The sequence below is a fragment of the Hylobates moloch genome, unplaced genomic scaffold (assembly GCF_009828535.3).
Source record: "Hylobates moloch isolate HMO894 unplaced genomic scaffold, HMol_V3 SCAFFOLD_17, whole genome shotgun sequence".
In the NCBI taxonomy this organism is placed as follows: domain Eukaryota; kingdom Metazoa; phylum Chordata; class Mammalia; order Primates; family Hylobatidae; genus Hylobates; species Hylobates moloch.
Window position 1 is genome coordinate 51,810,123 of NW_026652292.1, and position 26,237 is coordinate 51,836,359.

At 40.7% G+C, this 26,237-nt stretch overlaps 2 protein-coding genes across 10 annotated transcripts in view; one reads left to right on the forward strand and one right to left on the reverse strand.

The window, feature by feature from the left end:
- The window catches only part of RFC1 (replication factor C subunit 1), a 90,344-nt gene extending 66,794 nt beyond the window's left edge, over window positions 1–23,550 (forward strand). For 5 of the 7 annotated variants that reach the window (XM_032135844.2, XM_058430278.1, XM_058430280.1 and 2 more), the window contains 14 exons: window positions 938–1,042; window positions 3,482–3,878; window positions 5,796–5,908; window positions 7,581–7,695; window positions 9,373–9,464; window positions 9,650–9,787; window positions 9,931–10,026; window positions 10,150–10,248; window positions 12,116–12,270; window positions 12,396–12,513; window positions 15,328–15,473; window positions 19,186–19,399; window positions 20,957–21,148; window positions 22,161–23,550. In XM_032135844.2, coding sequence (XP_031991735.1) covers window positions 938–1,042; window positions 3,482–3,878; window positions 5,796–5,908; window positions 7,581–7,695; window positions 9,373–9,464; window positions 9,650–9,787; window positions 9,931–10,026; window positions 10,150–10,248; window positions 12,116–12,270; window positions 12,396–12,513; window positions 15,328–15,473; window positions 19,186–19,399; window positions 20,957–21,148; window positions 22,161–22,244 — 2,064 coding nt within the window. In that variant the 3' untranslated portion in view covers window positions 22,245–23,550. The remainder of the gene's footprint in view (window positions 1–937; window positions 1,043–3,481; window positions 3,879–5,795; window positions 5,909–7,580; window positions 7,696–9,372; window positions 9,465–9,649; window positions 9,788–9,930; window positions 10,027–10,149; window positions 10,249–12,115; window positions 12,271–12,395; window positions 12,514–15,327; window positions 15,474–19,185; window positions 19,400–20,956; window positions 21,149–22,160) is intronic. The other 2 variants (XM_032135845.2, XM_058430279.1) reach the window with 1 other exon arrangement.
- Window positions 23,551–25,091: 1,541 nt separating this feature from the next.
- Window positions 25,092–26,237, reverse strand: part of WDR19 (WD repeat domain 19) — a 111,252-nt gene continuing 110,106 nt past the window's right edge. For 2 of the 3 annotated variants that reach the window (XM_058430273.1, XM_058430276.1), the window contains one exon: window positions 25,104–25,398. The gene's annotated coding sequence lies outside the window, so the exon portion shown is untranslated. Of the gene's footprint in view, window positions 25,399–26,237 lie in introns of all 3 variants that reach the window. The other variant, XM_032135839.2, reaches the window with a different exon arrangement.

Sequence of the window (26,237 nt, forward strand, 5' to 3'; positions counted from 1 at the left end):
GAAACAAATGCAGTTTTCTTTTTCTTCCAGTCCGAAGTATTCCTATATATGCCACTGTATACACCATCTTAGGTTTTTTTAAATTGGTGCTTTTAGAAAAAGAATCAGCGGCCTGTTGGGTAGGATTGTGTTTAGCTCCAAACAGCAGAATACCTGATTAACTGTGGCTTAAACAGCTGTTAATTTTTCTCACAAGAATTCTGGAGGTATTGCTGGGATAGTTCAGCATCTCAATGATGTGGTTCCTCCATCTGTCCTTATTGTGTTAACTTTTGTCCTCATGCGTGTTGCCTTGTGGTGCAAGGTAGCTGCAGCTCTAGGCATTTAAATTCTTATTCAAGGCAGGAAAAGGGAACAGTGGCAAGTATGTCATAAGAGCTGTGGCTGGCCTGACAAGAGTTTTCCCAGAAACACCTCTTATAGAATTTCACATAAGGCTCATTGGCCAGAGCTGTCACCTGTCCACTTAGAGCTGTATGGGAGGTTGGGAAGAACCAAGACGTTTCTGGTTGCCATGGACCAGTCATCATTCATCTCTTGAAGAAGGACACATTGGAGTTCCATCAGCAGGGAAGAAGGTGGGAGAAATGTCTGCCATATGTATTAAATATGGGAGAAGGTATGAAGAGCTGGTCTTAGGCCCTAGTGGCATTGCCCCTTCCTAGGGGAGAAAAGGTAAAGCAGTCCACAAAAGTAGTAATGGACCACTTCCCTTGCCAACCTGCTACTCTTAGGGAATGTATCTGTTATTTTCTTTCTTTTCAATGTTACTTTTTCAATGACTGTGCTATTTTTTGTTTTTCTTTTTTAATTCCAGTGTTATCTTAATTTATGAATGTGGTTTTTCACCTACTAATAGGCCCTAGAATTTTTTTTTTTTTTTAACAGAAAGGAATGGTAGGATGCAGTTTTGATGATTTGCATTTTTAATCAACAGGCCGCAGCCTTGGGGACAAAAATTATTGATGAAGATGGCCTGTTGAATCTGATTCGAACTATGCCAGGCAAGAAATCCAAGTATGAAATAGCAATTGAAACTGAGGTTCGTATAAAAACGAATGTGATTTATTTAAGTTGGTGTATAGTAACTTTTAAATTTCATAGACATATGTCTTGGGTGGATACAGGCTTGTTGGCTGAAAGATTAACACCATCCCTGTCTACCACACATGAACCACCTTAGTTCCTTTTGAGCTGGAGGACCCTGCTTCAGGATGTCTACTTTGTTGTTTTTCCTCATCTTTGTCAGGGAATATGAGTAGAGAAAGGACAGTACATTGCATATAACCTATCTACTTATCAAATTTTCCTTATTTTTCATATTACTATTATTATTACTATTTTTTAATTTTTTGAGACAGAGTCTAGCTCTGTCCCTCAGGTCGGAGTGCAGTGGTGTGATCTTGACTCAGTGCACCTTCTGCCTCCTGGGTTCAAGTGATTCTCCTGCCTCAGCCTCCTGAGAAGCTGGGACTACAGATACCTGACACCACGCTTGCTAATTTTTATATTTTTAGTAGAGACGGAGTTTCATCATGTTGGCCAGGCTGGTCTTGAACTCCTGACCTCAAGTGATTTACCCACTTCAGCCTCCCAAAGTGCTGGGATTATAGGCGTGAGCCACTGTGCCCGGCCATATTCTCACGTTGACTTTATGCAAAGGTTATTGTTTAAGAGTTCCTTAAAGGACATGTTAATAGGTATCAGCATGATAAATTTGTTTTCAATTAGAACTGTATTAGGACTTTTTAAGTTGTGCAGACACCTAGCCTGTATTAGCTTTTGCAAAAGGAAAAATGTTGGCTCACATAACTAAAGTATGGGCAGGGAGGGTCTGGTCTAGGAACTACTGGATCCACAGACTACAAAGCTGTGAGGACCCCGTCAGTTTCTGTCTGTCTGTTTCTCCTAGTTAGCCTCATTCATTCCCACTGTAGACCATTCTTTTTTACACACAGGACACAGGATTGCCAGCATTCCAATATTTTAATGTCCCCAGCTCTGTCACCCAAATGGCAAGATGGTCCACCCAGGTTATTCCGGTTAGAGAAATCTAGGGAATGATTTCGATTACATAACCATAGCATAGTTATAAAAACCAGGAAATTAACATTGATGCTGTATTGTTAACTAATCTGTACATGTTTTTCGAACCTTACATTTTCCCCTGTAGTTCTTCTTCTGTTCCAGGGTCCCACACTGCATTTAGTTGTGTCTTCTTAGTCTTCTCCCATCGATGACATTTCTTCAGTCTTTCCTTGTGTTCTTACAAGCTTGACACTTTTAGCGAGTACTGGTCAGTTTTGTGGAATGTCTCTCAGTTTGGATCTGTGATGTTTTCTCATGATTAGATTGAGGTTATGTCTTTTTTTCTAAGAACACTGTAGACGTGATCTTGTGTCCTCAGTGCATCCTATCATAGATACAGGATGTCAATATGTCTTATTGTTAGTGAGGATAACCTTGATTATTTGGTTAAGATGATTCAGCATCCCACTGAAACTAGTACTGGCTTTCTTCACTAGTAGATTGACTATTTTTTCCTTTGTAGTTGATAACTATCTTGGCAGGAGAGGGAGGTACTTAGGCTTATATCCTGTTTGTTCTTAAACATTCATCCACTAATTTTAGCATCCACTGCTAAAGAGGCACTAATTTTCTTAAAAACTGAGATATTACATACTATAAAATCCACCCTTATAAAGCTTACAAATCAGTGGTTTTTAGTATATTAATAAGAGTATACAACCATTAGCACTGTGTAATTCCAGAACATTTTCATCACCCCGAAAAGAAACCCTCTACCTATCAGCAGCCACTCATTCTATCCACCCCCTGTTCTATCCACCCGCTTGGGAATCACTGCTCTGCTTTGTCTCCATGGATTTTCCTATTCTGGACATTTCATGTGTGTATGGAGACATTAGAATATATGGCCTTTTGTGTCTGGCTTCTTTCACTTAGCATAGTGGTTTCAAGGTTGACCTGGGTTGTAGCATGTATCAGTACCTCACTCCTTGTTATGGGTAAATAATATTTCATTGTGTGGACACACCCTGTTTTGTTTCTTTTTCACTTGATGGACATTTGGATTGTTTCCATCTTTTAGCTATAATATGGTTATGAACATTTGTATACAAGTTTTTATAGAGGCATTAACTTTTAATTAGGAAACTTTGAAACTAAAATCTCAACACTATAACTTGTTTTTTTCAAACTAAAATTGGAGTACTTATTACTTTTAAAAATCAACATGTTCTCACATTTAGAAATTGCATTTGGTGGTTTCTGGTGTGTTTGTTAATTTTTATACTTTAGAAGGTGGTGATTTCCACAAATAGGAAAGTCTATCATAAAAAGACCAGCCCAGGTTGAGTAGCCCACTTGGATATCTCTGACTGCTCTCTGTAGTACGTTTAGCAGGATAGAAATTCTTATGTTTCATCACGTTTCTTTTTTCCTCATTTTTCTACTTTTTAAGATGAAGAAAGAGTCCAAACTGGAGAGAACACCCCAAAAAAATGTCCAAGGAAAAAGAAAAATTAGTCCATCTAAAAAGGAATCAGAATCTAAAAAGAGCAAGCCGACTTCCAAAAGGGACAGTTTGGCAAAGACGGTAAAAAAGGAACCAGATGTGTTTTGGAGAAGCCTGGATTTCAAGGAGCAGGTGGCCGAGGAGATAAGTGGTGACAGCAAGGCTAGGAATTTGGCTGATGACAGCAGTGAAAACAAAGTGGAAAATTTGCTCTGGGTGGATAAATATAAGCCAACCTCGCTCAAGACCATAATTGGACAGCAAGGTGACCAGAGCTGTGCCAACAAACTCCTACGCTGGCTCCGAAACTGGCACAAGAGTTCTTCTGAAGATAAAAAACACGGTGATTTTACAGCCTCACTCATTTTTGTGTGTGTGTATATCAACATGTGATTGCTCAGTGGCACATATATGAGAAAATCTAACGGTTCATTCATCTGTCAGCAAGCATTTATTAAGAGCTTGATCTGAACCCAGGTGCAGTACTAGACCCTGCTGGTGGTGGTGTTGTGAACAAAACAGTCCCTCTCAGGAGCTCACAGGCAGTGGGGGAGGCATATCTGAACCAGTCATTAAAATATATTTGCCAAGTACTGCTAGAGGGGTAAGTCCAGGGTGCTGTGAGGATGAAGATGTGTGGTCAGGGCCAGGGTGTGTGTGCTCCCATCCCGGAGGAAGGGATGGCTAAGCTAAGACTTGGAAACAAAGTAGGAACTAGCTAGGCGAAGGGAGGGAGGGATGAGTGTTGGGTGGGAAAGAGTATGTGTCCCAAGGTCTGAAGCCATGTGACAGCAAGACCCCTGAGTGGCAAGGGCACTAGGAGGAAAGCTGTGAATAATAACGGAGGCATGCGTGTGGGGCAGTCAGCCTAAACTCTCAGTAGCAAGCACGATTTGCTGTGGCAGGCCTGATAGGCCTGTGCTTCTTTAGTTTCTGTCCTTGTTTCTGATGTATTTGTCATGGAGAGTGAAAAGCTCCAATATGTATTTAATGTCTGAAGTATTTTCTTAACTGAGGTTTGAGATCACAAATGTTTTAGTAGTGTTTTCAACATAGACCAGTGATGACTAGATTGCCGATCATCATTGCCAATGATGCCTGTTTATTTATAAAAATAATGTATTGTAATGTTACAGGACTAAATTTAAGTTAAATCACTTTTTTCATTCTGAAACTTCATAAAACCTCCCTTAAAAGAGGAGACAGGCATTTCATGTGCCTGGAGAAGACTTTTTTTTTTTTTTTTTTTTGAGACAGTCTCGCTCTGTTGCCCAGGCTGGAGTGCAGTGGTGTGATCTCGGCTCACTGCAACCTCTGCTTCCTGGGTTCAGGTGATTCTTCTGCCTCAGCCTGCTGAGTAGCTGGGACTACAGGTGCACACCACCATGCCTGGCTGATTTTTTGTATTTTTAGTAGAGATGGGGTTTTACCATGCTGGCCAGGCTGGTCTCGAACTCCTGACCTTGTGCTCCACCCGTCTTGGCCTCCCCAAGTGCTGAAAATTACAGGTGTGAGCCACCGCACCCGGCCGAGAAGACTGTTTTAAAGCTTCAGGTGAACTCTAGTCCCTGTCTCCATGCCTGCTGGCAGTAGGTTGAAAACCATTGTCTCTGTCAGTTATTGAGTATGAGTTGAGCATAATGTATGTGCCAGGTGCTCACGTGGTGAGGGAGGAAGAGTGCTCTAGTGTTGAGGGGCACAAGATAGTTGCAGACGCAGCATCTTCAAGTCATTTTTTCTTCTTGTGACCATGTAGCTACTATGCTTGTTAACATTTAGTGAAGCTTGCATGGCTCTGTGCTCAGCCATTCCGTCCTCACAGCATCTCTAGCAGCAACTTTACTGTTGTTCTCCTCATCTAACAAAGGAGGAGGCAGGCACAGAGGGGCTTAGTCACTTCTAAAGTACCCACGGCTGGTGAGAGGTGGCATGAGGATGGATGGAGTTGAGATTGAGCCCCGGCAGCATGCTCCATGGCCTGTGTGTTCACAGGAAAGGAAACTTACACAATTATTATTTCAAATCAAGAGTTTTAAAGTGAGTTAGTTTTAGTTTTTTATTTTGGGTGGAGGTGAGGTAGGAAGTAGAATTTCACTGAATGCTCTGGAAACTTGTTTATGCTATGGAGAAAATAGTCTGCAAATTTTGAACTAAACTGGAGGACAGCTGTCTATGCGAAGTTTAGGCATAACTATTCCTGCCATGCCTGAATTTCTGTTAGGTGATACAGGTTAACACTCTGGAACTTCTTTTTTCCTAGCAGCAAAGTTTGGTAAATTTTCTGGCAAAGATGATGGCTGTAGTTTTAAAGCAGCGTTGCTGTCAGGCCCTCCTGGTGTTGGCAAAACCACCACAGCTTCCCTGGTGTGTCAGGTGGGTGCTTTGTCGCAGTGTGGTTGGACAGATAACCTCGAGTGGTCATGGCTAGGAGATAAAAGTGTGTACCCACATCTGTGTGTGTGTGTGTGTGTGTGTGTGTGTGTGTGTGGTGTCTATATATAAACTGTGTTTATTTTTCTAAAATAAAACCTTTAGAACCTGTTTTGGTTCTGGTGATGTTTGTAATTTTAATCCTTTTAAAATATTGGTAATTAAAGTAATAGGCAATACTTGCCAATGAGCGAGGCAGTGTGCTAAGCACGTGGGTGTATTATAGATAACAAAAACATGTATTCTAGACTCTGAAAGATGCAAATATCTTAATGCCCTTGAATAATTCTGTGTACTGAATAATTACCTGTACTGTCATCATCCACATGTGTCAAATGAAATAGGCTTAGGGAGGAGGGTGGAGGCCCAGTGGTAGCCCGACTCAGGGTTCTGCTCTTCAGCACTGTGTGATCCTGCCTTCGTTCCTGTTGTCTCTATTGCTGCTGAATCCCTGTAGACAATGGGAGAACTTGACTTGCTTAGGCACTAGAGCAGATCAGAGTTCACGTGTTAGTATCAGAATGATGAAATAAGAGATTAGAAATTTATTGCTGGATTTCTCAATCCTCTGCTGCATAAGCTTGTGGTTTCTTTTGTTTTTTTTGTTGTATGCATCTGCATAAAATTTAAATAAAATTTTATCTGTTTCCACTCTATTTATAAACATTAATGAAAAAGCAAAACATTTTTTTTCCTAGTCCCTACGGTTGTGAACACAACTCTTTTTCTCTCTTTATTATTATCATTATATTTTTTACGAATTAAGGCATAAGCTAATCAGTTTTGGGAAATGAATCAGAATAACTTGAATTTTCCTGATTTCAGAGGAAAATTGTTTGTTGGGATAGTGTCGTGACAAAGAGTGATTTAACTTCATAAATTATCTTAGGGAGGATTACTTTTTGGTATCTTATTTTATTTTATTTTTTGTTTTGAGACACAGTTTTACTCTGCCACCCAGGCTGGAGTGCAATGGCACGGTGTCAGTTCACTGCAACTTCTGCCTCCCAGGTTCAAGTGATTCTCATGCCTCACCCTCCCGAGTAGCTGAAACTACAGGCATGCGCCACCACGCCCAGCTAATTTTTAGTATTTTTAGTCGAGATGGGGTTTCACCATGTTGGCCAGGCTGGTTTCAAACTCCTGACTTCAAGTGATCCATCCGCTTTGGCCTCTCAGAAGTGCTAGGATTACAGGTGTGAGTCAATGTACCTGGCTGGTATCTTATAATAGATTAATTCTGTGTCTGATAGTGAATTGTTGGGATGATTATGTTTAATCCTTTTTTTAGGACTTTAAGAAGTAAATTTAGTAAAATTGCTTGTTTGAATATACTCTTCCAGATTAGTGATTTGTCAGCTGAAGTTTTAAGACCAAACTTATTTGTGTTTATATGTGTATGTTATATGTATGTATATGATATTCTAAAAATTTCTAATATTGTAAGGCATACTATAGTTAATCTCATTGTCTGTTAGTATCATACTTTATACTTTTACCTATGGGTTTTTATATTAATTTTGTACCTTCTTTCTTTCTTAACTGGCCTTTCTTGGCGGGGGGTGGTGGAGTTAATTCATATTGTGCCTTCAGTGGTTTCCAATATTTTGATTAGGAGTTGGGATACAGCTACGTGGAACTGAATGCAAGTGACACCCGGAGTAAGAGCAGTTTGAAGGCAATTGTTGCTGAGTCACTGAACAATACCAGCATCAAAGGCTTTTATTCAAGTATGTGGCTTTTTGAACTGCTGTTGTTGTTATATAAGAAAAATATGTTCATTTCAATGTTCAGTAACCAGTGTTGAACACAGGTTGTGTGCCAAGCACCCTACTAAATTCTGGGGCTAACAAGAGAATAAGAAAGCCCTCTGACATCACTCTTATGGGGCAGTACTTACCCTTTCGTAGGTCTTAGAGGTTTCTGAGAATGTGATAAAAATGTGTACATGCACATATTTATGCGTTTTTCATATGATTTTAGAGGATTCACAGGTGAATCCTGTAAAGAGAGAAAGGAAATAAAAAACCGTGTGTAATACAGTGTGACTTATTACCTCATTACCTTATTAACCTCACTCTGTATGTATGTAATAAGGTATGTAATACAGAGTGAGGTAATAAGGCCAGCAGATGAAGAAGTAATTATGCTTGGGGCATTGAGTAAAGGGGTGATAATTGTTTTGAAAGACCTCAAAGAATGAGAAAGAAAACCATCTGGAGGTGGAAGAGGTCATTGCAGGCAAAGGTAGTAGAAGAGAAGACAGTATGCAAATGCCCACTGTGTTTCAGGTTGTAGCTAGTGGTCCTCTATGGCCAGAGTTCATGGAAAATAAGATGCTCAAGTTAAGGACCGCACAGTGCCTATTTAGAGTCTATGATGTGTTGTTTTGTCACCTGAATTCTTGGTGCCTTCACATTGTTCAAAATAATCTGCTCAGGAAATGTCACTCTTAGACATGGCTGGTGGGAGGGTAGATTGGTACAACTCTGGAGAGAGTCCGGCAATATTTCTCAAATTACACATACCCTCTAGCCCAGAAATTCCAGTTGCTGGAATTCAGCTATTATTTTACTTCCATATGTGCAAAGTGGCATATATATGCCATGTAGATAAGGATAGTCATTTAGTATGACATAATAGAAAAAAGCTTGGAAGCATCCTATATATTTCATTAATGGTGATTAAGTAAAGTGTGATACAAGTGTAGAATGGAGTATTGCCTTAAAAATGAAGTGTTCTGTATCTATAAGATAAAGAATGGATCACCGAAATACATAAAATGACAAAACTGGCTGGGCATGTTGGCTCACGCCTGTAATCCCAGCACTTTGGGAGGCCGAGGCAGACGGATCACCTGAGGTTGGGAGTTTGAGACCAGCCTGGTCAACATGGTGAAACCCCGTCTCTACTAAAAATACAAAAATTAGCCAGGTGTGGTGGTGTGCGCCTGTAATCTCAACTACTCGGGAGGCTGAGGCAAAAGAATCGCTTGAACCCAGGAGGCGGAGGTTGCAGTGAGCCAATATCGCGCCACTGCCCTCCAGCTTGGGCAACAAGTGAAACTCCGTCTCAAAAAAAAAAAAAAAAAAAAAAAAAATTCAAAACTCAGTTGTATATTTTTATGCACGTATGTGTAGAATATCTCTTAAAGGACATATAGGAGAGTATTGTTTGCCTCTGGGAAGGGAATTGGGGTCTGCAGGGGAAGGGGGGGTGGCAGGGAGAGTTTCTCTTCTCTGCATATTCTTTCTTTTTTTCTTTTACAACACTCTGTAGTCCAGTGCTGCATATTCTTGTAGCTTTTGAAGTTTAATATCTGTTACGTAATTTTCTACAGAGCAGCAGTTTTTGAGCAATTGTTATTTTGTTTTTGTCTCATCCCATTGCTCCTCAACCTGGGTCAGATGGAGCAGCCTCTTCAGTAAGCACGAAACATGCTCTCATCATGGATGAAGTAGATGGCATGGCAGGCAATGAGGATAGGGGAGGAATTCAGGTAATTCAAGTGCTGTATTTTTGCAGTTTCACTGTTGATAATTTAGATTTTTAAAACATTGTCGTTCTCTCATACTTAGGGCAGTTCAGGCATGTTGCTGAGGAGATTTTTAGAACCTAAAATACCTTGTGTGGTATTTGTCATTTTTAAAATAATTATTTTTGTGCTGCAAACTTGCCTTTCAGGAATTAATTGGCCTGATAAAACATACTAAAATTCCCATTATTTGTATGTGCAATGATAGAAATCATCCCAAGATTCGCTCTCTGGTTCATTATTGTTTTGATCTTCGTTTTCAAAGACCTCGGGTTGAACAGATTAAGGTATGATGATTGAAATTTTTTTTCCATCATGCTAGCCTATTTATTTAAGGGTCAGTTTTTAAAAGTACCTGATAAATATTTTTAAAATACCTGATTATATGAGTTAAAAAAATCATTGAGGACTCCTCCCTTGTCAATTTCAGGGTGCTATGATGTCTATTGCATTTAAAGAAGGTTTAAAGATTCCCCCTCCAGCTATGAACGAAATAATTTTGGGAGCCAATCAAGATATCAGACAGGTAAATTAAATATATATCATGTAACAGTTGTTGATTATTTTTAACTAATGCTTTCAACCTTGTAGGGATGGGGAGCAACAGGATTTTCCTATCTTGATGTTGTCTTATTTGTGATTCTTTTAGGTTTTACATAATCTGAGTATGTGGTGTGCACGAAGTAAAGCATTAACCTATGACCAGGCCAAAGCTGATTCTCACAGAGCCAAAAAGGATATCAAAATGGTAAAATAAATTTCCATGCTCAGTTATCTTCCTAAGCCAAAACACTTCTTGTTCTGTAGGTAGCTTGATGGAAGTAGTTATTATAGTTCCTTGATATGCCTGTGGAATCCAGGGATATATAGTAGGAAGTATAGACAGCTGCTAAAAGTGTTTCAAATTCAAATGAATTTTTTCTCAAAGATTGTCAATGTCTATTATAAATTTTGAGAAAGGGATAAATTTTAAATTATACTCATGCTTCAACAATTATAAAATGGCTTTTCCAGAGTTCCTTATGTTTGGCTTTCGTGTTTGGAATGGTTTTGCACTGTTCAGAATAATCCATGTCAAATGGTTTAGTTCAATGACCTCTCTGAAACTAGAGGTATGTATCAGTTACCTCTGTGTTGTATTTTACCTAGTTGCTAATCAGAATTTATAGTTAGAGCAATGATTAAGTAAGTTCTAAAAAAGTTAATACACTTTCTTATTTATTTAAATTTTCAAAATTTTTGGTAGAGACAGGGTCTCGCTATGTTTCCCTGACTGGTCTTGAATTCCTGGCCTCAAGTGATCCTCCTGCTGTGGTCCCCAAGGTGCCGGGATTATAGGTGTGAGCCACCACGTCTGGTCTATACGCTTTATTTTTTAGAGCAGTTTAGGCTTAGGAGTTTGAGACCAGCCTGGCCAACATGGTGATCCATGCCTGGCCTATGGATTCAAAATTGAGTGGAAGGTACAAAGAATTCTCACATACTTCGTGTCCCCCCTCACACGCACAGCCTCTCCCACTGCCAACATCCCCCACCACAGTGGTATATCTGTTACAATCGATGAACCTACAGTGATACCTCATTATCACCCAGAGTCTGTAGTTTACATTAGCATTCCCTCTTGGTGTTGTACATTGTATGGTTTTGACACATAACATGTATTCACCATTGTAGTATCATACAGAATAGTTTCACTGTCCTGAAAATCCTCTGTTCTCTACCCGTTCATTCTTCCTTTCCTCTCTTCTCCCTACAACCCCTGGCAACACTGATCCTTTTACTGTGTCCATAGTTTTGCCTTTTCCAGAATGTGGTATAGTTGGAATCATGTAGTATGTGGACTTTTCCAATTGGCTTCTTTCACTTAGTAATGACATATAAGGTTCTTCCATAACTTTTGTGTTTTTTTTTTTTTTTTTTTTTTTTTTTGAGTCAGAGTCTCGCTTTGTCACCCAGGCTGGAGTACAGTGGCGTGATCTTGGCTCACTGTAGCCTCTGCCTCCCGGGTTCATGTGATTCTCTTGCCTCAGGCTCCTGAGTAGCTGGGGTTACAGGCACCTGCCACCACACCTGGCCAATTTTTTCTTTTTAGTAGAGATGACGTTTTACTATGTTGGCCAGGCTGGTCTCGAATGCCTGACCTCAAGTGATCCGCCCACCTCAGCCACCCAAAGTGCTTGGATTACAGGGGTGAGCCACCATGCCCTGCCCCCTCCATGTCTTTTCATGGCTTGATAGCTCACTTCTTTTTATTGTTGAATAATATTACATTGTGTGAATGTACAACAGTTAAATTGTTTATTCACCTACTAAAAGGACATCTTGGTTGCTTCCAACTTTTGGTAATTATAAATAAAACTGCTTATAAACATCCTGTGCAGATTTTTGTGTGAGCATAGTTTTTAATTCATTTGGGTGAATACCAAGAAGCGTGGTTGCTGGATCCTATGGTAAGAGTATGTTTAATTTTGTAAGAAACTACAAAACGGTACAGTTTTGCATTCCCACCAGCAATGAATGTAATTCCTCTTGTTCCATATCCTCGTTAGCATTTGGTGATGTTAATGTTTTGAATTTTGGCCATTCTAGTAGCTGTGTCCTTCTCTTTTTTTCAGGGCCCATTTGATGTTGCCCGGAAAGTGTTTGCAGCTGGAGAGGAGACTGCTCACATGTCACTTGTGGACAAGTCAGATCTGTTTTTTCATGATTATTCAATAGCACCCCTCTTTGTCCAGGAAAATTACATACATGTGAAGCCTGTAGCAGCAGGGTGAGTTTCCAGAGCTGGGGAGAGGCGTGCTTAGTATCCTCCCAGCACTGTGAAGGCTAAATACCCGTGAAGGAGGGACCTGGGGTGTGGACAGTGGGATAATCCAGACTGGTTCTTTCCTGCAGGGGTGACATGAAAAAACACTTGATGCTTTTAAGCAGAGCAGCAGACAGCATATGCGATGGTGACTTAGTGGACAGCCAGATCCGGAGTAAGCAAAACTGGAGTCTTCTGCCTACGCAGGTGAGCAGAGGGCTCTCCCTAACGTGCAGGCTCTGCTTTTACTAAGAGAACTAAATAGCTTTTAGCTGCTGTACTTATTTTATTTTATTTTGTTTACTTTATTTTTGAGATCAAGTCTTGCTCTGTTGCCCAGGCTGGAGTGCAGTGGTATGATCTCGGCTCACCTCCCGAGTTCAGGTAGCCTCTGCCTCCCGGGTTCAAGAGATTCTCCTGCCTCAGCCTCCTGAGTAGCTGGGACTACAGGTGCCCACCACCATAGCCAGCTAATCCTGTAGTTATTTTAAATGCCAGATAAATGTTATGGCTCTTGTGGCAAAAATACAGTCTGTTAACAGATTATAATACTCTGTGGTAACTATTGTCTGTTTCCTAATCTGGCCTTATTTTTCTTTTTTCTTTCTTTCTTTTTTTTTTTTTTTTTTTTTTTTTTTGAGACAGAGTCTTGCTCTGTCGCCCAGGCTAGAGTGCAGTGGCATGATCTTTGGCTTACTGCAAGCCCCGCCTCCTGGTTTCACGCCATTCTTCTGCCTCAGATTCCTGAGTAGCGGGGACTACAGGCGCCCGCCACCACGCTCAGCTAATTTTTTGTATTTTTGGTAGCGACAGGGTTTCACTGTGTTTGCCGAGATCAGCTCGGTTGGGGAGACCCTAACCCAGTGACACTAGAGGAATTAAAGACACACACAGAAATACAGAGGTGTGAAGTGGGAAATCAGGGGTCTCACAGCCTTCAGAGCTGAGAGCCTTGAACAGAGATTTACCCATGTATTTATTAACAGCAAGCCAGTCATTAGCATTGTTTCTGTAGATATTAAATTAACTAAAAGTATCCCTTATGGGAAACGAAGGGATGGGCCGAATTAAAGGAATAGGTTGGGCTAGTTAACTGCAGCAGGACCATGTTCTTAAGGCACAGATCGCTCATGCTATTGTTTGTGGTTTAAGAACGCATTTAAGCGGTTTTCTGCCCTAGGCGGGCCAGGTGTTCCTTGCCCTCATTCCGGTAAACCCACAACCTTCCAGTGTGGGCATTATGGCCATCATGAACATGTCACAGTGCTGCAGAGATTTTGTTTATGGCCAGTTTTGGGGCCAGTTTATGGCCAGATTTTGGGGGGCCTGTTCCCAACAGTGTTAGCCAGGATGGTCTCAATCTCCTGACCTCGTGTTCCGCCTGCCTTGGCCTCCCGAAGTGCTGGGATTACAGGCATGAGCCACTGCGCCCGGCCCAATCTGGCCTTATTTTTCTATATTTCAAAAATTTTTTAATGTAAATGGACACATAGAAATAGGAATGTTAGATTTTGGTTGTAAGATGTGAATCAAAAGTTTCATTTGCTGTGTTTTACCTTAAGAAGCCTTTTTTTTTTTTAATTTTTGGTCATTCTTGGCTCTCCCAGGTGGTCACTGAGTAGTGGCTCCTAGAAGCAGTGCAGCTAGGGCAGGCCAGCAGCCATGTCTCTGATGCATTCATTCGGATTTTCTTCCTTGCTAACAAGGCAGTTTTATATTGGGTACTGTATTTAGGTTGAGATCTTTAACTCAAAACAGAATTTGATAGACATTTGTAATTAAGAGAGTTATTCATTCTTTTTAACTTTTGTATAGTTATACAGGATTATTGGCCTGAGTAATAAAATAAGTAAGACACTTCCAGAAGGCCTAATGCTTCTCTTGATTCTACCCACACATTGCTTGAAAACAAGAAACAAAATTTCATTCTGGAGATACAGAATTTTTTTTTTTTTTTGAGGCAAGGTCTCACTGTGTCAGGCAGGCTGGAATGCAATGGTGTGATCACGGCTCACTGCAGCCTTGACCTTCTAGGCTCAAGTGATCCTTCCGCCTCAGCCCTGCAAGTAGCTGGGACCATAGGTGTGCGCCATCATGCCAGCTAATTTTTGTATTCTTTGTAGAGATGGGGTTTCACCATGTTGGCCAGGCTGGTCTTGAACTCCTGGGTGCAAGCTGTCTGCCCATCTCCCAGAGTGCTGGGTTACTGGCATGAGCCACTGCACCTGGCCCAGAATCTTTTCTTTTACATTTTATGTGTTTGTTTTGTTTACTTAATAATTGTACCTTAAAGGCATAATGTTTTAACACAAGAAAAGCTTAATGTACAAAAATACTTCCTAAAGTGTTCTGATAACAAAAAGTTAGAGAAAATCTCCATGTCTAGAAGTAGGAGAATGATTATGATGAATCCTCTTGAAGAAGTATTTATAGCCTTTAAAACTATTTGCAAAGATTATTTAATATGAAAAAGTGCTTGTGAGGGAATTACTAGAATAAAGCAGTATACAAAATTTATGTAGACTATAATTCCAGCCTTTAAGAAAGTGAAAACCCTGGACATAGAAGACATCTAAGGATACATTTTTAAAAAACTTTTCTCAAGTGCCAGTTTAATTGACTCTAATCATTAGTCTTTCTATACTTTAATCTACCTATGTTGTCAGTCATTTATGTTAAAGACCATCATATCCCTCTTAAGTAATTATTTGCTGTGACGTTGGCATTGGTGAGGTAACTGGTATGTTGAGATTAGTTGCTTGAGGAGGCTGAGTTGGCGAGATGATCTCCCTGAGGGCCATAACATGTTGGATCAAGGTGTGTACCGCAATCTGTTGTTTTCTCTGGGAGGAGTTTACCGTACCAACAGATCAGAGTTAGAGAAAGGGTCTGACTGCCCTGTAGGTAGGTATTTGGGAGAGTGTTGCTTTATCTTCCATAGACTGTTTGGAAGCCAATGACTGTTAAGGAAGTAACTTCGTACTGAACATAAATTCTGGACTGCAATTGATTTTTTTTCAGGCCATTTATGCCAGTGTTCTTCCTGGAGAGTTGATGAGGGGGTACATGACTCAGTTTCCCACCTTCCCAAGCTGGCTGGGGAAGCACTCGTCCACAGGCAAACACGATCGTATCGTTCAGGACCTGGCCTTGCATATGAGTCTCAGGTAGGTGGGGTTACTCTGTTTCGGGTATTTTATTGATTTGGTGTATTTGGCCTTTATCCAGTAACGAACATGTGAGTCAAAATATTTGTGTTTTAGTTTTTATTTTATTGGTAACTAGATGAATGATTGAATGATCCTGGATAAGTTCCTTATATTTTATGGGCCTGAGTTTTATCATCTGTAATCAGTATAACACTTGTTTTGCCACTTAAAATGATACTTTGGACAATAAAATGGTAGATGTCATAATTTAAAATTTTAGACTGCGTAAGTCTGAGGTGGCACTGTTATTGTTATTATGCCTATTAGTGGGAATAGCTTCCCAGCTTCAGAATAATTACTAGGAAATAATTGAACTGTTTAAAGAAACGAACTATTTTTTACCAATTTACTCTAGTAGTAAACTGACCTAGTCATTTGGGATAGGAAATAACAGTTTAGCACGTAACAGCAGGAGGCTGCTCAGATCATTGAAAATGAATGTGCTTGGAAAAGTTTAAGGAAGTTCAAAAATACTTGCATTTGGTACAATTTTGTTTGAACTTTAGAAATTTGGAAAATGTGCATACACATAAACATTAAGTACACTTTATGGATTCTTCTTTTTATTCTTTTTTAAGACAGGGTCACACTGTCACCCAGGCTGGAATGCAGTGATGCGATCTCTGCTCATTGCATCCTCTGCCTCCAGGTTCAAGTGATTCTCCCACCTCAGCCTCCTGAGTAGCTGGGATTACAGGTGCACGCCACCATGTCTGGCTAATTTTTGTATTTTTTGGTAGATACGGGGTTTCATCGTGTTGCCCAAGCTGGTCTCGAACTCCTGACTTCAAGTAATCTGCCTGCCTTGGCCTCCCAAAGTGTTGAGATTACAGGCGTGAGCCACCATGCCTGGCCTATGGATTCATTTTTCTTTTCTTTTTTTTTTTTTAGACAGAGTGTCACTCTGTTGCCCAGGCTGGAGTGCAGTGGTGTGATCTTGGCTCACTGCAAGCTCCACCTCTGAGGTTCAAGCAATTCTCCTGCCTCAGCCTCCTGAGTAGCTGGGACTAAGGTGCATGCCACCACACCTGGCTAATTTTTGTATTTTTTAGTAGAGACAGGGTTTCACCATATTGGTCAGGCTGGTCTTGAACTCCTGACCTCAGATGATCCACCCTCCTTGGCCTCTGAAAGTGCTGGGATTACAGGTGTGAGCCACACGCCCGGCCCCTGGATTCATTTTTAACCATGAACTACTTGAGTGATCTTAATTTGCCATCTGGTCCCTGGAAGGAATATTAATATTTGATCCCCCATTCCGCTTTTAAGTTTTGGTTAGAGCTGACCTGAGCTAGTTCCTTTTTTCTGTTCCTATAAAATTCTACTTTATTATCTTGTTCTGTTTCTAACCTATGGCATGAGTCTTTTGTGCTACCCATGTATTAGTTTTCTGTTGCTGTAAGAAATTACAACACACATAATGGCTTAAAACAACACACATTTATCAAGATCTTAGAAGGCATCAACCCTCAGTCCCGATCTTGAGCTGGGAAGATTTTCCTGGATTATCTGTGCAGTAATCACAAGGGTCTTCATAAAGGGAGTCAGTAGTGTCAGGTCAGAAAGGCCTGAGGATGCTGCGCCAGGCCTCGAGAAGAGACGGGGACCATCAGCCAAGACATGCAGGTGGCCTCCGGAAGCTGGAAAGTCTGCTTTCCCCATGGCTCTTCTCATTGGCCAGGCTGCGGCTGCCTCTCGTTGTTTTCCTGCTCCTTACCTGGCGTTTTTAAAGGTCATGGGTCGCTCTGCCCTGGGGCAGCCCTCTCAGATGCTCCCGCTAGACTCCATGTATATTTTGAGCCCTGGACTTCCGGGTATGTCTGTCCCCTTCTCTCATTAGACTAAACATTTTTGGGGGGTAGGAACTGAGGCTTCCTCATCTAGTAGTTGGGTCATATATAGGCCATTATCATCAGCAAGGACATTTATAGTGAATTCACAATTTTTAAAGTAAATTAAGACCTCCCTACTTTTTAACCCTGATCAAGTCACTGAACTTTTGTAGGTCCGTTTCTCTTCTTTAAAAAATGGAAGAGAGATCTTATTATTGGTTCGTAACCTTTTTGGGGGTCATAGATGCTTTTGAGAATCTGAATGCTTTGATTTTTATTCCCCCGACAATGCACAGATCCACAAAGAAAAGACTAATAGGGGAATTACAGATTCCTGAGGTTAAGAACCCTTGGTTTAGGTACACTAAATGGCACCTTTGACTTTTCTGTGAGTCTACTAGAAGATGATGATATTGTAAAACATTGTAAGGAGAACAGTTTTGGAAATGGTTTCATGATTTTTGGGGGTGCTGTGGCTTAGGGACTCACACTACTTCCTTTAAGTACTAGCGCGCTTAATTATGGAAGACAATCTAGAGGAAATGGATGAAATTAAAATAGGAGAGTTTTAAAAACTCTTTGTCTAGCTAATAGTTGGCGAGGGTGAGTCTAGATTTCTGATCAGGAGAAAAGCTGTGGCTTCTTATGGTTCACACATTCAGTTCCTTGAAGGCAGGAGCAGGACCCATAGACAATTTGTAAAGAATCATTTCTTTTTGCTTCTGATGCTGGTTCTGATAACAACAGCTTTTGAGGTTTTATGTATACAGGCTGGGTGTGGTGGCTCACGTCTGTAATCCCAGCGCTTTGGGAGGCCAAGGCGGGTGGATCACCTGTCAGGAGTTTGAGACCAGCCTGGGCAAGATGGTGAAACCCTATCTCTACTAAAAACACAAAAAAAAATTTAGCTAGGTGTGGTGGTGGGTGCCTGTAATCCCAGCTACTCGGGAGGCTAAGGCAGGAGAACCTCCTGAACCTGGGAGGCGGAGGTTGCAGTGAGCCGAGATTGCGCCACTGCACACCAGCCTGGGCAACAAGAGCGAGACTTTGTCTCTAAATAAGTAAATAAATAAATAATGTATACATATAATTGCCTGGTTTGAAGATAGAGGCAGCTGGGTTGGAAAGATTTAGGATGGTGGCATTTGAAATATTATTTTGTTCGGTTGCTTTCTGTCTTTAAGAAGTGACAACATTTAAGAGAGAAAGAGTCATTTTATGGTAACATTCGAGTTCTCAGCAGACCAGAGACTGTTTCCCTAAACCTTCCTCTGGGCATTGTGGATCACTTTTTGATTTTGTGGGAACACTCTCTGCAATTTTCTTAGATTTGGGGAAGAGCCGGCTCTAGAACTGACGATTTCAGAGTAACAGTATTAGGAAATGTGAGGGAAGCATTCATATATGATTTTGTATGTTATAATCAGGGACCAAAAGGTGTTACACACATTCACACACTTGAGATAGGGAATTTCATTGCCTTATACTGATGCTTTTAATATTTTGGAACTTGGAACGAGTCATATTTATGAACACAAAGAAACATTCTGTTGCCTGGGCCTTAAGAGTAGGGTGGAAGTAGAATCCACATTTGTTTTTCAGTCACTGATGTAGGTAAGTAGAAAATTTCCTTTGGACACATTGATGTGTACGCATTACCCTCATGCTGTGGTGCTGGGCTTTCCAAACTACACCAGCTGGCTGTCAGATGGTAGACATTCCATTCTGCATTATTGAAATTGGATTGAACTCTGCCTGATTAACTCAGTGCTGATATGCACAGTATGACTTGAGTTGATACTTTGCCGTTGACTATGTCTCTTTTGTTGTGGTTTCAGAACTTACTCCAGCAAAAGGACTGTAAACGTGGATTATCTGTCACATCTAAGGGATGCACTTGTACAGCCCTTGACCTCACAAGGAGTAGACGGAGTACAGGATGTTGTTGCACTTATGGACACATATTATTTGATGAAAGAAGACTTTGAGAATATCATGGAAATCAGCAGCTGGGGTGGCAAACCTAGTCCCTTTTCAAAGCTGGATCCCAAGGTAAATCATGTCACTCACTGGTTCTCCGTCACTTTCTAATACCAGGTTTGTGCTGACAATACTTCAGAGGTGTTTTAGATGCTTTAAGATTTACTTCTTTTTCCCCTCAAATGCTTGTAGCTTCTTATGGCCTATATTTTCCAAAGATACTATTTGAATGCAGTATTAAGAGTAGACTTCTGGGCTTGACTTTACAATTTGTATTTTTATCTTTGCTTTATGCTCAGTGGAAAAGCAAGAAGTGAAATTTGAGGAGCAAATATAAATATATTCTTTATAAAGGGTGAGAGGATGAGCCTAGGGAATTAAAAGTTGAGCTGTGAGCTCTGGTGGAAATGGATTGTAAAAATAAAATGTGTTTATTGGCCGAGGATTTGTATAAATTTTCTTTTTCTTAGTCTACCTAATCTGTGGATTCAGTATTTATTCCAGTTGGATAATCTTCTCTGTAATAATGTATCCCCGCTTTTCTTATAATGAGCACAAAAAAACTAAAGTGATACATCATGAATATGTAACATCTAGTACCCAACTCTTGCACCTATGTAATGAATGCGTTTTAGAAGACATATTCTCTGTAGTTTACCCTCTCCAGAATTTTGACCCGACTTTATGGTTATCAGTAAATTCTCACAGCAGACATCCATTGTTAGAATTCATAGACTAATTCAGGAATTATGTTTAGAAGCTTGAAGGTAAGACTTTTAAGTTACTTAGTATTTTGAAGTAACTACTATTATTATGGAAAAGGTATTTTGTGTTTTGTGGAAATTTAAGGCCAACTTATATCTTATGATGAGCGCCCCAAACTTTTTTTTTTTTTTGAGACAGTCTAGCTCCGTTGCCCAGGCTGAAGGGCAGTGGTGCGATCTCGGCTCACTGCAACCTCTGCCTCCCGGGTTCAAGCGATTCTCATGCCTCAGCCTCCCAAGTAGCTGGGATTACAGGTGCGCTCCATCACACCTGGCTCAGTTTTGTATTTTTAGTAGAGACGGGGTTTCCCCATGTTGGCCAGGCTGGTCTCGAACTCCTGGCCTCATGTGATCTGCCTGCTTTGGCCTCCCAAAGTGCTGGAATTACAGGCATGAGCCACCACACCCAGGTGAGCCCCTTTTTGATTTACTGATTCACTGACTAACTTTGCTTACTACTTTGTAGAAATGTGGAGAATGCTGAATAGGTAAACATGATGACTTGAAGTGACCTTTTGTTTGTTTGCCTATTAACAGAATCTCACTCTGTTACCCAGCCTGGAGTGCAGTGGCGCAATCTCAGCTCACTGCAACCTCTGCCCTCCTGGGTTCAAGATTCTCATGGAGAGGCGTAAGCCACTGTGCCCCGCCTTCAATCTTTTTTGTCATGGGCTCTATTAAGAATGTTATGAAAAATATGGAACTTATCCATAGAAAAATGCACATACTTAGATTTACATGTATATACATAAATATTTTGCAAACAGTTGCAAGGGGCTCCCAGGTTCTCTTTAGGCTTACAGAGTTTAATAGAATTGTTTGGGACTTAGATTTTTAAAAACTCTTGTCTATTCCTTTCATATAGGTGAAAGCAGCCTTCACAAGAGCTTACAATAAGGAAGCCCACCTTACTCCATATTCACTTCAAGCTATAAAGGCATCTAGACATAGCACAAGCCCAACCCTGGATTCGGAATACAACGAAGAATTAAATGAAGATGACTCTCAATCTGATGAGAAAGACCAAGATGCTATAGAAACTGATGCCATGATCAAGGTAGTATTTTAAGCCACAGACAGGAGAACCTCAGAATGGATGATCTTTCCTTGCCTGGTGAATAATGGGGCCTTTTCAGCACAGAGCAGAATAAATTGAAAATACTTCTTAAGTTTTTTTTTTCATCATGGTTGAGGGTGGAGAAGGTAGAGATTTCATTTTTATAAACAGTCTTATGGCAGTCGAAGAGCCAAACAGCACGAAAACAGGCCATGATATTGACGGCCATATGTTCTGTTAGAAAAAGTACCATTTTTATTTATCTAGCCATTGGTGTATGCTTTCAAGAAAAATGTTTGTAACAAAACAGTTTCTTCTGTTGCTTATGTTTTGCTATAGCCACTAAACTGCTTTGTAGAAGTTTCTCAGAGCAAAACATTCTTGTCTTTCGATGGGAAAGATGAAAACCAATTGTGGTATCAGCCTGCTGTGTACAGCTGGCTGAGCCAAGGAACCTCGTCCGATCCTGCTCTGTCCTTTGCTGGGTGTGGGTGCTTCTTGCCCTTCATTTCTGTTTCCTGTATGCAGGAGTAGGAATAGTGGCCTTCTTCACTGTGGCTCTCATGTCGACCCTAAGAGGTGGTCTCCCTCTTTCCCTCTCTTCTGCTTTCACAAAATGACTGTTTACACCTCTAATCTGAAACTGAAAGAAGAGGAAACTCTTCATCTAAACATTACCCTATTTGTCAATTATCTCTTGCTTATTTTGTCTTTCCTAAGTATACCTCTGTTCTAAATCCAAGAAACTGCCTTACATGGGGAACGGATCCTAGTTCGAAATCCTAAACACCCTCTCAGTTTTTACTGCCAGCTTTTAAAGGCTGTAAGTGGCGCAGTTGTTGCTTGAAAGTAAGCGCTTCATGGGTCGTGGTAGTTCAAGATCTGGATGTTTGCAGCCTCTCTTCTTTTTTAATTAAGTTGCAGGTAAAGATTAGATTTGTTGTAGAGATGAACTTATTTCATTTACTCATAAACACAGCTATTAACTATTTTGTTATCTTCCCCCTAACAGAAAAAGACAAAATCTTCAAAGCCTTCAAAACCAGAAAAAGATAAGGAGCCCAGAAAAGGAAAAGGAAAAAGTTCGAAGAAATGAAACCATTTTTCACTAGCGACAGCCACTTTTTACTCTCCCTCCTGACCAGTCCAGCTGGTCTAGAGAAAGCCTTGTTTTTTCCCAGAGCAACCATGTTTTAGCATAATGGGATGACCTGGTGTCCCATTATAAATAAAGGGTGGTATGGCTAGAAGGGTATGAGCAGTAGGCTTATGTACACCTCTTATAGAGGTTGATAGGACTTCTTGGGTCCTCCACTGTCCCCTGTCAATCTAGTTAGACGTGCTTCTGAATGACCGTAGAATTGGAACTAGAAACTGCACCTGGGCGTTGGAGTCAGCTTTTAGTTAACAACGAGCCTGGGAGCAGGAGTACTGAAGCGTCTTTTGTAGGCTTAAGAATTTATCCTAATGGCCTTTATAGGACCAATGCTGATTTTTTTTTTTTAAAGGTAGTTCCTATTATGTGGTGAAATTTTGTAAACAAATGATTATACAAAATAGTCACCACCTAGAACTGGGTATTCTTTGTACATTGTCGGATATCTTTCAAAGTATAAATTAGGAATAAAAATGTTCCACATGACACATGTACAAATTCTTTTTAAGATTGTCATCTTGTACAGCAAAATATTTTGTTGGCATATTACTTCCTTATTAATTTGCAAATGATTGGATTAAAAAAGCTCACTGTATTCCTTACTAACCTGTTGTGTGAAACATAACGTTGGCAGTCGAGGAGTCAGAACTTGGATTCCCAGCCTCACTCCCTGTGTGTGCTGACCACGTCTCTGCTGTGAATAGGACTTCACGGAGAGGTCTGTTACGGGGCTTTTGCAGTGTGGGGGGCTGCAGAAGATTCTCAGACATTCTTATCCTTCTGGAGTCTCAACCCATCAGGTTCAAACCAGTAGGAACCAGGCTGGGTCAGGCTCTTAAGTTCACTACGGTGGGGGACAAAATGAACACTGGCTTTTGTTCACTTTGCCCCTGAGAGATCTAGTCCTGTCCTGTGATGGCTTCCACAAACCGTGTTGGAAGTTTGGGTTATTCCTATAACTGTATGTGTTGAGTGGCCCTGAGGCTGTGGACCTAGCCTGGAATTTAGATGTCTAGCTATTTTTTAATCTTGTTGGTAAATGCTCAGAGGTCTGTGCTACCTTTGTGAGGTATATACTAAAATGAATGTAAAATAAGGATCGTATTCCCTGCTTTAAGGAACTGGTAGTCTTGTTTGGGTGATGAGACAAAGTTCTTGAGACATTTGAACTGTATTTACCAGTGTGAAAAATGTCCTTTATGGAGATTAATTCATTATGGAAATAAAACATTGCCTAAGCCCTTGCCTGCTGAATCACGACCCTGTCTTTGTTAAAGCCCGTCTTGAAACTCTTATGCTTCAGGAAAGGTTTTCTCACCAGTAGAGTGAGGCTGGTTTTCCTATTCATGTTCTTCCATTTCTATGCCTTTTGGATATGCAAGTCACGTCTCCCTAGGTCTTCTGCAGCCCCCAGGAGAAGGACTTGAATCTCCATGCAGCCAGGATGAGGCGTGGTGTCCTTCACTTGTTCATTACGATTTTGTTTGTAATTTTAAATGTTTTAAACCCAAGATTGGGATAATATGTGTGTAAAATAAATAGCATTTCTTTTAGAATTGGAAATTGTAAACATGCCCTTTATGAGGATGGCATAGGTCTGTTTGATTCCTCTTTGAAGCCCTCGTTACCATGAGGTGAATGAGTGAGATTCACGGTAGGAGGCAGTTGGTGGTTCTGCAGCAGTTTGGATGTGAATCTGAATGGTCTGTATTGGGGTTGAGTCTTCATTGGAGCCACTAATGATGGGCCTTTTGGAGCCACTTGATGCCACATGCCATCTTTGCAGCATAAAACTATACTTGCTCTTTTCGAGATCCATTGAGTCACGGCCATTTTGTTACTTACAAACCATTCACCTTTATCCTTCATCTTGTTAAATGTTGGCAGTTCTGTAGCACCATAATTTGATCTCTTAAAGTTATTGATGGGGTAGATTATTTGTACTAGGATGAGTAGCTTCCTAAACAAGCTCCAGTATGAGTATGCTCATGGGTGAAAGTCTAAAGCCTGTAACTAACTCCCAAAATAGAATGTGCCTCTCACAGTCCCAGGTGCCTGTGGTTCTTATTCCTACAGCCTTACTCCAGGCATATTAGAGGAAGCAGGGGACTGTGGGTAGGTTTTATGATAATAACTTTGTACCACTTAGTAAGGCCAAGGCCTCTTGCCTGTTCTCTGGCCGGCCATTGGGAGGGAAGGACAGATCCTAAAGCTGGAGGCCCCTGGATACCACTGTAATGCTCAGGGTGCTGGGGCCATACTGTAAAATCATATCGGATTTATTCACAGTTGACTCCCTGACTCGTTTCTGTCAGCTGCTCAGACTTTAGTGACCCTCCTTGGATGACAAAGAAGCATATACTGATGTGGGAAAAGTATGGACTCCCTTGGAGAGAGAGAGAGTGTGTGTGTACGGATGGTGTGTGTTGTATGTGTGATATGGGGAAAGAACCTTCACACAGCCCCAGAGAAGATTCCAAATAATGTATGTATGTTTTCAGGGGAAGTCAAATGACTTAATTTTGTTATGAGAATTCTGTAGTATGCAATAGAATGACTCGGCAGATATAAGCTGTTAGTTTCATTAATAATTCTTTACAAGATTGCTTTTCCTAATTTTTGATGTTTTGCCTCTGGGCTGATTCTGCTTAATAGCCGTAATTTGTATAAACTTCTCATTTCAAGCTTTTTACTCTGTTCACATCTGTGTTGCCCAAACTTGACAATGTCCTTCAGAGCTGCCTTTATCTTTTCCTGTTCTCCAAATCTAGGAAAACGTCACAAATATCTAGTCAATTTTATTTTAAAGTATTTCAAAATACAAAAGTTATCAAAAAGCTGAATATTTACAATTATGTCGTAGGTTACTATTAACAGTGCAGAGGATAGAGTAAGACTTTGAAGAGGAAATATGCAGAGTACAACAAACAGCAAGGTTACATGTCATCGTTTTGCCACTGTACAGAAGCGGAAAGTGCCGACCTGGAGAGGTCACCGTTTCATTTCTCTGTATCCAGTAAGGACCGTCTCTTAAATCCATCGGGGGAGGAAACAGCCTCCTGTGGAAAATGCTGTCTTCTCAGGAGCATTGTATCTAGAAAGGACAAACAGAACACATGCCTCTAGAAGGGTTGCAAGTAATGGCTGGCATTTAGTAATAAAGCCAAACATGCTCAAAAGAATTTTTTTTTGCCCGTTTCTAGAATGTGGAACAGGAAGCATTCAAGTTAGAAATCTCCAGTCTGTAATCCGCATCAAGTTTCAGTAATAGCCTTACCAACTGACTAAAATTGTGCGGGCAAGCTCTTGAACATTTGTAATGAATAAGGATGCTGATAACAGCTACCTCACTGGGAAGAACGAATGCAAAGTGCTCAGCAATTTGTAGAGAAAAAATTTTCCTGAAATTAAACAGTTATGTTTGTTTGTCTAAAAGCCAGCGAACAACAGCTGCAACCAGTATTCACTGTATAAGGATGTTTACAGTGACTGTGTGTGTGTGTCTTTTTTTTTTTCCTAGGAGATGGGGTCTTGTTACCCCATTGCCCAGGCTGGAGTACAGTGGCTGTTCATAGGCATGATTATAGTCTCCTAGAGCCCTGAACTCCTGGGCTCAAGTGATCCTCACGCCTCAGCCTCCTGAGTAGCTGCGACTATGGCCACAGGTCTGCGCCTGGCTATAGTGACGTTTTTGAAGGATAGCGCATAATCATAACTCAGTGAAGACATCTGCAAGGAGCTATGATGTACCATGGTCTGGTTACTTGAAGTTTTCTATAAAGCATAATCGAATGCCGTCATTGATAGTGTTTGGAGAGATTCTGTGGATGTTTTTTAAAAATACAAGGTTCCACTTGCAGTTTAATCTTCCCATAGATGATAACAGTTATAAACTTGGGACAAAATCTGAAATTTTTTTTTTTTTTTTTTTTT